The sequence below is a fragment of the Bufo bufo genome, chromosome 6 (assembly GCF_905171765.1).
Source record: "Bufo bufo chromosome 6, aBufBuf1.1, whole genome shotgun sequence".
In the NCBI taxonomy this organism is placed as follows: domain Eukaryota; kingdom Metazoa; phylum Chordata; class Amphibia; order Anura; family Bufonidae; genus Bufo; species Bufo bufo.
The window spans coordinates 293,908,741-293,919,811 of record NC_053394.1 but is presented as its reverse complement, the minus strand read 5'-3'; the positions used below and the strand labels follow the sequence as shown (position 1 = coordinate 293,919,811).

The following is an 11,071-nucleotide window of genomic DNA, read 5'->3' as shown; positions in this document are numbered from 1 at the left end:
GGTTTTTCTCTTATTATCGCTCTTAGTACAGTTCAAGAATCTCCTAGACGGACAAACATTTGCCAAATGACCTATGCCCCCACAACAAAAACACACCATACTCTGAGGACTAAATCCTCTTTTATCAGGGGCAAGTCGACCTAGCTGCATGGGCTCCTCCTCAGAGGGGAGCGAGACAGGATGAGGCCCCTGCACACTGAATGAGTCCGCACCACTGCCCCTAGACTGACAATGGCTGGACAGAGAGGTCTCGTTTCTTTCTCTTAGACGCCTGTCAAGGCGTACCGCCAATGACATGGCAGACTCTAAGGACGTTGGTCTCTCATGGAAAGCAAACGCATCTTTCAATCTCTCTGAGAGACCATGACAGAACTGACTCCGGAGTGCAGCATCATTCCAACCCGAATCAGCTGCCCATCTCCGAAATTCAGAACAATAAAGCTCCGCAGACAGTTTGTTCTGGCATAAAACACGTAAGTTAGATTCGGCCAGAGCAACACGATCCGGGTCATCATAAATCTGCCCCAGGGCCACAAAAAATCTTTCCACGGATCGAAGGGAGGGATCCCCTGATGGCAGCGAAAAAGCCCAAGTCTGAGCATTACCCCTGAGCAGGGAGATGACAATCCTCACCCTCTGCTCCTGATTACCAGAGGAGTGGGGACACAAGCAAAAATGGAGTTTGCATGCCTCTCTGAAGCGAACAAAATTCTCACTGCCCCCGGAGAACGTTTCCGGAAGTGAGACCTTTGGCTCGCAACAGACTCCATGAGCCGGAGCAGAGCCCAATGCTTGAAGCTGAGTCATAGATTGACGGAGATCCGCTACTTCCAAAGCAAGACCCTGCATGCGGTCAACCAGGCCAGAAAGCGGATCCATGTCAAAAAAGGACGGTTTTGGTGGATTATAATGTCACGGCTGTATGTGAGCAACAATAGTATACACAGTAAAAGAGCTACTGACCGGACCCAAACTAGGGAGGATAAAGGGTGACCCCTGTCCGACCCTCAAAGCTCTCCCTATGCTGCTAAAGCACATGCCCGGATCCAAATGGCGGAACGAGGCATGCCCACGTGCCTAAGACTGATGACCACTGTAACCCCTACAATAGTGGAAGGGGCACGGCCACCGGTGCCCTACTCAGTATATGGAGGAAACCGTGGCCACCTCAGATCCAGTCAGAAAATAATCATGTACACAACAATGTCTGTACACTTAGCTGAAGGTGTTGCAGCCGCAGAGAAGACGGATCCAAGGACAGCTGGTAATATCCGGAGTGCTTGCTGCAGCAGAACACAGGTCCAGTGAACTGATAGCTACAAGTGAAGATACTAAAGCAAGAGCTACAACTGAAATGAGAACTATAATCCACGCCCTACAATAGGAGGAGGGGTGATATAAAGAGAGGGAAATCAAACGCATGAGGAACAGCTGGGAGGAAGGAAACCAAAAGTAAACAGAGCAGTGAGAACTCCTCCCAGCTCTAGTAGTGACATCATCACAGGGGTGGAGAAACAGAGCTGTGAGAACGTCCCAAAGCTCTGGTAGTGACAGAACCCTTTTAACTCAGTGGGGGGAATTTATTAAGGCTCGAGTTTTATACACCAGTGTTAATAAAAAAAAAAGGTGCTGGAGTGAGTGTCACGATGCGCTCTTTGCGGAAGCGGGGACGGCCGGGGCACGCTCACGTCATCAGTGCTCCAGGCGTCGCCCGCTCCCATGGTAACCACAATAGGACTGAGCGCCGAGCGGCTCACTCGGCCACATTAGAAGTCAGGAGTCACATGACTCAACCAGCACCCTATTTAAACAGGCAATATGCTGGCCACAGATTGCCTGTTATTGAGGTCGAGATTGAGATACTCACCTGGTTTATTGTTTCTGCTTGGCTTCTGATTTCCCGTCCGTCTCATCCTCTGGTCTTGACGTTCCCTCCTGGTTTTGACTTCGGCTTGTCCTTACGATTCTCTTCCTGCTCCTCCGGTAACTTTCTGATCTCTTGGTTATTGACTCGGCTTGTTTGACTTTCCTGTTTCTTGTGTTGTTTGTCTTCCCTGCACTATTAAATCTAAGGGTTTGTCGACCAGTTGTCCCTTGTCACTAGGACTTGCGAGGAAAGTAGGCAGGGACAGGAATGCGGGTGGAGTTCAGTGATCACTACCCCACCCCCTGTATGTGTGACAGAATAACAGGCCCAAATTACCACTGTTATCATGAATCCTTTGATTACCCTGACAGAGCATGTTTCTAATCTGACTTAGATGGTTCAGGAATTAGGGGAGAAAACTGAACCGTTTTCAGGTGGCTGTAAAAAGTTTCTTTCTTGCAAAGAGAATTGTAAACTTTATTTCAGATTACGCCCCTTGTCATCCAGTTCTAAGAGCCAGCCCATGGGCATAGTAATCTCCCACCTCCAGGGAGATCCCCAGGATTGAGCTTTTTCCTTGCCTGCTGACGCTGGTTGTCTCAGTTCTGTCGAGGGGGTCTTCCAGGCCCTGGGAACCTTGTATGATGAACCTGACAGGGCCATGGTAGCCGAGACCGCTCTTAAGGCTTTGGTACAGGGAGACCAACCTGCCGAAGAGTATTGTACCCAGTTCAGGAGATGGTGTGTTCCTTCTGGCTGAAATGAACCAGCCCTTAAAAGCCAGTTCAGGTCAGGGTTGTCTGAAAATCTTAAAGACCTATTGGTAAACTACCAGCTTCCTGACACATTAGAGGAGACTATGACACTTGCTGTTCGACTTTACAGGCATGTTAGGGAGATACGGCAGCAACGTTTGCTTTTTTCCCAGGAGGTGCTTCAGTCAGAAGTCTGTCCTGTGAGCAGAGCTGATTTCTCTTCTGAGGAACCCATGCAGGTTGGGATGACTCGTAGAGATCAGCTTCGCCTACAAGGGGCTTGATTCTACTGTGGCGAGTCAGGCCATTGGATCAACCAATGCTCCAAGAAACCTTCTTCCGGCAAAAATACCAAGATGGGGGAGCTTAAGCACCAGGTATTCCCTAATGTGGTCAAGAATAAGTTACTAGTGCCCATTACTGTCTCCATGGGTAATAACAAATGTTCTGGTAATGCGTTCATTGACTCAGGTTCTGCTGCCAATTTTATTGATATGAGATTTCCATTAAAGTTGGGTATTCCAATTTTGACACTACCCACTCCCATCCACATCATGGCTATCAATTCCACCCCCCTGGTGGGTGGTACTGTGAAGTATTCTACCTCTGAGATATCCTTGACTGTGGGGGGGTGTCACTCTGAAATTTGATCTCTGTTGGTTCTAGAAAACTTACCAGTAGAGGTGGTACTGGGAATGCCTTGGCTTCAGTTACTAAACCCCATTATTGACTGGACCAAGGGGGAATTGGTGAAATGGGGGGTTGAGTGCGACTCGTGCTTGTCTATAGTGCAAGCAGAATCCAAGACATTGCCTTTACTCTTAAAGGAATCTATTGATGTAGTCTCCTCCTCGAACCCCGAGTCGCTACTGCCCCATAGATCTTATGATTGCGCCATTGAATTGGTAGAGGGGGCCAGGTATCCCAAGGGACATATCAATAATCTTTCCAGACCTGAACGTAAGGCCATGGAGGATTATGTTGAGGAGAGTCTCAAAAAGGGACACATTAGGCCTTCTGTATCTCCTATGGGGGTGGGATTTTTCTTTGTTAAAAAGAAAGATGGAGGCCTCAGACCTTGCATCGACTACCGGGAGTTAAATAAGATTACGATCAAGAATCAATACTCCCTTCCATTGATTCTTGATTTGTTTAATCAGGTAATGGGGGCCTCCTAGTTCTCTAAAATTGATCTGAAGGGGGCATATAACTTAATTCGAATTAAGGAAGGAGACGAGTGGAAGACAGCTTTCAATACGCCAGCTGGACACTTCGAATATCTTGTAATGCCTTTTGGATTCAGCAATGCGCCAGCTATGTTTCAAAACTTTATGAATTATATTTTTAGAGAATTCTTGGGTAAATTTGTAATTGTCTACCTTGATGATGTTTTGATTTTTCCCCCTGATTTTCAGAGTCACGTGTCTCATGTTAAACAGGTGTTGAAGGTTTTGAGAAAGAATCAATTGGCGGCCAAACAGGAGAAATGTGTTTTTGGGGTACAAGAAATTTTGTATCTTGGGTATGTTCTCTCTCCTCACGCTTTTAAAATGGATCCTAGCAAGGTATTAGCAATTTTGGACTGGGTAAGGCCATCATCCTTAAAGGCCTTACAAAGTTTTTTAGGATTTGCTAAATATTACCCTAGATTTATAAATAATTTTTCGGTAATTGCTAGGCCCTTGACCAACCTCACCAAAAAAGGGGCGGACCTGGAAAACTGGTCTGTGGAGGCTACTGAAGCATTTGAGACACTTAAGAAGGCTTTCAGCTGCTCCCCAGTTTTGATTCAGCCGGATCAAGAGAGACCTTTCATTGTGGAGATGGATGCCTCTGAGGACGGAGTGGGGGCGGTCCTCTCTCAAGGTCCCGCTAGTCTTGCCAATTTAAGGCCTTGTGCCTTCTTTTAAAAAAAAAAATTCTCCAACCGAGAGAAATTATGACGTGGGGAATCGTGAATTGCTGGCCATTAAATGGGCGTTTGAGGAGTGGAGACATTTTCTTGAGGGGGCTAAACATTGTGTTACTGTTGTTACTGATCACAAAAATCTGATGTTTCTTGAATCCCCTAAGAGGTTGAATCCCCGTCAAGCCAGATGGGCATTATTTTTTACACACTTTAATTTCTCCATCACTTTCAGGCCAGGAAGTAAAAACATAAAGGCAGACGCCCTGTCCCACAGTTTCTGTGCATTTCAGCCTACGGATGCACCGCCTGAAACCATATTGCCAGCCAGTGTCTTTTTAGCAGCCGTGTCCCAAGATCTTGCGGCTCTTATTAAAGCAGAACAACATCTGGCCCTGGAACTCACACCAACAGATAAGTTGTTTGTTCATGAACAATTCTGTCTACGACTGTTGGGTGAGTGTCATGACTCTGTTTTGTGTGGACATCCTAGTATCAAGAGTACTAAAGAGCTGGTATCTAGGTCCTACTGGTGGCCCACCCTATTCAGGGATGTCAAGTCCTACGCGTTGGCCTGCGAGGTGTGTGCCAAATCCAAAACCCCTAGAACTCGTCCTGCTGGTGAACTGCGACCCTTACCCATTCCCAGTAGACCCTAAGCCCATATTTCTATGAACTTCATCACTGATCTGCCACCTGCTGAGGTTAAAACTGTGGTTTGGGTAGTGATCGACAGATCCAGCAAGATGGTACATTTTGTTCCCCTTGCTAAACTTCCGAATGCTAAGACTCTGACCTCTATATTTGTGGAACAAATTGTACGTTTGCACTGTGTCCCTGAGAACATTGTGTCTGATAGTGGTGTCCAGTTCGTGTCTAGGTTTTGGAGAGCCTTCTGTCAGAGGTGCCAAATCTTATTGTCCTTCTCATCTGCCTATCATCCTGAGAGTAACAGGCAGACAGAGCGACTTATTCAGTCTATGGAACAATTTCTCAGGTCATATGTCTCTGGTGATCAACAGTTGTGGGTTAGATACCTTCCGTTGGCAGAATTTTCTATAAAGAACCATGTTAATTCCTCCGCTGGTGTCTCCCCATTCTTTTGTAACTACGGTTTCCATCCTCGTTTTCATTCTGGGTCATATGTCTCCTCGTATAACCCTGAGGCGGATAAGTTCTAATCAGAACTGTGCACAGTTTGGGCCCGGGTTCAGTCGAACCTAGAGAAGGCTCAAAATAATCAAAATATCAAAGCAAATAAGAGACCGTTCTAGTGGGATGGATTTTCAGGTTGGGGATCAGGTGTGGCTACCCTCTAAGAATGTGCCTCTTAAGGTGGCCTCCAAAAAGTTTGCACCTCGTTTTATACACTGCGTGCAGAATTATTAGGCAAATGAGTATTTTGACCACATCATCCTCTTTATGCATGTTGTCTTACTCCAAGCTGTATAGGCTCGAAAGCCTACTACCAATTAAGCATATTAGGTGATGTGCATCTCTGTAATGAGAAGGGGTGTGGTCTAATGACATCAACACCCTATATTAGGTGTGCATAATTATTAGGCAACTTCCTTTCCTTTGGCAAAATGGGTCAAAAGAAGGACTTGACAGGCTCAGAAAAGTCAAAAATAGTGAGATATCTTGCAGAGGGATGCAGCACTCTTAAAATTGCAAAGCTTCTGAAGCTTGATCATCGAACAATCAAGCGTTTCATTCAAAATAGTCAACAGGGTCGCAAGAAGCGTGTGGAAAAACCAAGGCGCAAAATAACTGCCCATGAACTGAGAAAAGTCAAGCGTGCAGCTGCCAAGATGCCACTTGCCACCAGTTTGGCCATATTTCAGAGCTGCAACATCACTGGAGTGCCCAAAAGCACAAGGTGTGCAATACTCAGAGACATGGCCAAGGTAAGAAAGGCTGAAAGACGACCACTGAACAAGACACACAAGCTGAAACGTCAAGACTGGGCCAAGAAATATCTCAAGACTGATTTTTCTAAGGTTTTATGGACTGATGAAATGAGAGTGAGTCTTGATGGGCCAGATGGATGGGCCCGTGGCTGGATTGGTAAAGGGCAGAGAGCTCCAGTCCGACTCAGACGCCAGCAAGGTGGAGGTGGAGTACTGGTTTGGGCTGGTATTATCAAAGATGAGCTTGTGGGGCCTTTTCGGGTTGAGGATGGAGTCAAGCTCAACTCCCAGTCCTACTGCCAGTTTCTGGAAGACACCTTCTTCAAGCAGTGGTACAGGAAGAAGTCTGCATCCTTCAAGAAAAACATGATTTTCATGCAGGACAATGCTCCATCACACGCGTCCAAGTACTCCACAGCGTGGCTGGCAAGAATGGGTATAAAAGAAGAAAATCTAATGACATGGCCTCCTTGTTCACCTGATCTGAACCCCATTGAGAACCTGTGGTCCATCATCAAATGTGAGATTTACAAGGAGGGAAAACAGTACACCTCTCTGAACAGTGTCTGGGAGGCTGTGGTTGCTGCTGCACGCAATGTTGATGGTGAACAGATCAAAACACTGACAGAATCCATGGATGGCAGGCTTTTGAGTGTCCTTGCAAAGAAAGGTGGCTATATTGGTCACTGATTTGTTTTTGTTTTGTTTTTGAATGTCAGAAATGTATATTTGTGAATGTTGAGATGTTATATTGGTTTCACTGGTAAAAATAAATAATTGAAATGGGTATATATTTGTTTTTTGTTAAGTTGCCTAATAATTATGCACAGTAATAGTCACCTGCACACACAGATATCCCCCTAAAATAGCTAAAACTAAAAACAAACTAAAAACTACTTCCAAAAATATTCAGCTTTGATATTAATGAGTTTTTTGGGTTCATTGAGAACATGGTTGTTGTTCAAAAATAAAATTAATCCTCAAAAATACAACTTGCCTAATAATTCTGCACTCCCTGTAGGTCCATACGAGATTACGGAGGTAATTAATCCAGTGTGGTTTAGATTGAAGTTACCTGAATCTTTCCACATCCATCACGTCTTCCACAAATCTCTGCTGAAAAAACATGTTACTCTTGTTGTTCCTTCACAGTCCGTTCCACCGCCGGTACTGTTTAATAATTCTGAGGAATTTGTGGTTTCCAAAATCTTGGATGTTAGGAGAGTCCGTAATTCCTTACAGTACCTGGTGCACTGGAAAGGCTATGGACTGGAGGAAAGGTCCTGTGTACCAGCTAAGGATGTTCACGCCACTAGACTTTTCATTTCATTTCTAAAAAATTTAATGTGGAACATCCTGAGAAGCTGTCGCTTGGGGCCTTGGGTCCGGTGGCCCCGCGTGGAGGGCGGGGGTACTGTCACGATGCGCTCTGTGCGGAAGCGGGGACGGCCGGGGCGCTCTCGCGTCATCAGGGCGCCCGGAGTCGCCCGCTCCCATGGTAACCACAATAGGGCTGAGTGCCGAGCGGCTCACTCAGCGCTCAGCCGCATTAGAACTCAGGAGTCATGTGACGCTGGCCACGTCACATGACTCCACCAGTGCCCTATTTAAACAGGCAATATGCTGGCCACAGATTGCCTGTTATTGAGGTCCTTTCTGCGAGATACTCACCTGGTTTTTTGTTTCTGCTTGGCTTCTGATTTCCCGTCCGTCTCATCCTCTGGTCTTGATGTTCCCTCCTGGTTTTGAATTCGGCTTGTCCTGACGATTCTCTGCCTGCTCCTCCGGTACCTTTCTGCTCTCTTGGTTATTGACGCGGATTGTTTGACTTTCCTGTTTCTTCTGTTGTTTGTCTTCCCTGCACTATCCTAGCTAAGGGTTTGTCGACCAGTTGTCCCTTGTCGCTAGGACTTGTGAGACAAGTAGGCAGGGACAGGGGTGCGGGTGTGTCTGACAGTGAGATGTCCCAAATCTGTTAAGAAGCAGGTGTCTCCTAAAAATTTGGTGCATCTTGTGGAAGTCCAAGAGGCTGAAGATCAAATAGAAGGATCTGTGTAATGATTTATGTTAGTTTCTGGAGTAAACTGTAGTAAATGTTGGGCTGTTGGATGTCAAGCCCCCCTCCTATTGAACCCCAGTCTCTTTTACATTTTTTCTCGCTTGCGCAAAGATTTGAAACTTTTGCACACACATTAGGCTTGATAAGTTTTCCTATGTCTGTGAAGCGTATTTGGAGTTTTGTAATTCCAATTTTTTACATTTCCTCTATCTTTGCCCAGCTTCCATACCTGTGTTGCAGTCTTCACTGTAGATCTGAATACAATGCTAGATCACAGTTGTGGAAAGACTTTTAAAATGATACTGCAGGCAAAATCCAAAAATCCATTCCCTCCGTCCTCTATCTTCATAGTTTAACCAGCATTCTTCAACTATAGCTACATGTATTCTAGATGAAGAAAATCAAAGTGGTCAAGTACTGTACATTGTGTAACCGAAATTGGTTATTAGGATGCACAACTTATCTATACCACATACAAGGTGATATCACTGTGAATTCTCACATCTGCTTAGCTTTTAGCCCCCAGAAACAGTCAGACATAAAGAGCCAGATGGGGAGCTCTGAGATAGTGTGACCAGAGAGCACATACATTTAGTTGAGAAGGATTATGAAGGAGGAGAGAATCCTGCATCCAGGGAGGAGGAGATACCTGGGTTTCTGAGATGACAGTAAAAGCATTTCAAGGAAGGACCAAGCACAGGAGAGATGTATATGGAGCAGCACCTAAAGCTTTCTTGAATGGGGATTGCACTCTGACAAGTACATCTTCAAAGAGAACCAGTTAATGTCCCTTAAATGTACTTTATGTAGAACATTCTGCCTTCACCGGGACAAAGGCACTTGGTGCTTTAGCTTTTTACAGTCTTGGGTGACAGCTCTACTACTCTAAGGAATTGAAGGAACCCTTATCTGTAGAAGACCATATTGTCCTGACATGTATAGCCCTCTGCCAACAACCACCTTCAGAATAATCCATGGAAATATCTATTTTCTTGTTCTGTTGCTTTTTTTCTGGAGTGGTAAGTGTGTGATATGTTTGTATTCATTCACTGTATGTGTAGATGTTCAGCATCTGTTAACCCTTTCATACATGTATTAAATACGCCCAGGAAATATGGTAAGCTACTATGAACTTGTGAAATTAGCCCAGGATCTGTTAGACACAGAGAAAACCTGAATAGCGTATTCATAGAACTCTGATGAGATTATTAACTTTCTGAAGGTGCCTTAAAAGGGAACTGCCGTTTATGCATAAAATATTTGCTATAGTGTGAAATGATTTTGTTTAGAGTTCATATTAAATTATGTATTAGATCAGAAAATAATTTTTTTCTTTTCCAGGAAACAGTGCCACTCATGTCAATAGATAGTGTCTTGTATTGCAGCTCAACATCATTAAGTGAACTTAAGATCATTAAGTTGATGTATTCCTGAATCTGGAAGTCCTATTCTGTGCTGGAAGGTCTTGCCTTGTTTAACCCGTGTACACTTGCCACATTTGTTTATGCCTGGGTTTTGTTTAAGCATTGTCTCTTGGGGTTTTAATGAAAAGTGACCAGGCGATCCTGAAGTTTCTATCCTAAGTGGTAGGTGATGGGAGGGCTGGCATGGATAACCTTTGTAAGGTCTCTATCAAGTAGTAAAACATCCCAGTCATCATAGGAACCTATTATTATGATGGACCAGTCACTCACGTCCCTATTCCTGGGGATAAGGAAGTCATTCCTGTTGCTACTTTTTGCCTTATCATATACTTTCCTGTCAACAGTTTTAGGGTAGCCCCTTTCTCTGAATCTGTCAGTTTAGAAGCTTCTTCCTCAAAGTTCTTGAGTGCAGAACAATTTCTGTGACTATAGAAAAATTTACCACTGGGGATACACCTCCTGATGTGAATGTTATTTCTCCCACCTCAAGAGGGAATCTATGGTAGTAGATTGCTGATGAAATGTTTCTTACATCCTTGTCACGGTCTTTCTAATAAGGTTGTTTTGACAGTGTTGAATTTGGAGGTCAAACTTAGTGCGATGTTATTGACATTCAATTGTTTCACAAGTTTTTTAAGCTGTGTCCTGGCACTCATCTATGAAATTAGTACGTCATGGATACATCTACCCCCAGAAGAAAATGTTATCTGCCCATTTTCTGCTGGCTTTGGAGAACACTATGGATCATTAAGAATGGCTGTGGTCAGGGATGGACATAAGCTGTAACAGGTCCTCCTCTGTGCAAAAATAGTATGAGGGCGTCTTGCTATTTAACATCTAATTTATCAAGAGTGAGGGGATCATTATTTTGCTCCTTGTCCTTACTATGACTATCACCTAATCAGAAGCTATGAGTAAGCTATCAGTAATTCTGAAAGGAAGCTTAGTGCACTTTGTTATAGTGGCATGGGCCTGGACCCTCCTTAGCTACAGGGCTCCTGGGCACCAAAGGTATGTCCACCCCTAGTTGTGCTGTAGTACCAGATGACACCTATAGACAAGTTTGTGAAAAAAAGCAGACCCTAGATTTTAATTTTGGACAATTCCTTTAAAGTGGTACTTCCTCCACCTCCCACTTGCTATTTATAAT

At 44.6% G+C, this 11,071-nt stretch overlaps 1 protein-coding gene across 1 annotated transcript in view; it reads left to right on the top strand.

The window, feature by feature from the left end:
- The first annotated feature begins 3,590 nt into the window (after positions 1–3,590).
- Positions 3,591–11,071, top strand: part of LOC121005662 (vasoactive intestinal polypeptide receptor 1-like) — a 170,164-nt gene continuing 162,683 nt past the window's right edge. Inside the window, exons 1-4 of the mRNA XM_040438437.1 lie at positions 3,591–3,782; positions 4,038–4,144; positions 4,764–5,043; positions 7,591–7,725. Coding sequence (XP_040294371.1) covers positions 3,591–3,782; positions 4,038–4,144; positions 4,764–5,043; positions 7,591–7,725 — 714 coding nt within the window. The remainder of the gene's footprint in view (positions 3,783–4,037; positions 4,145–4,763; positions 5,044–7,590; positions 7,726–11,071) is intronic.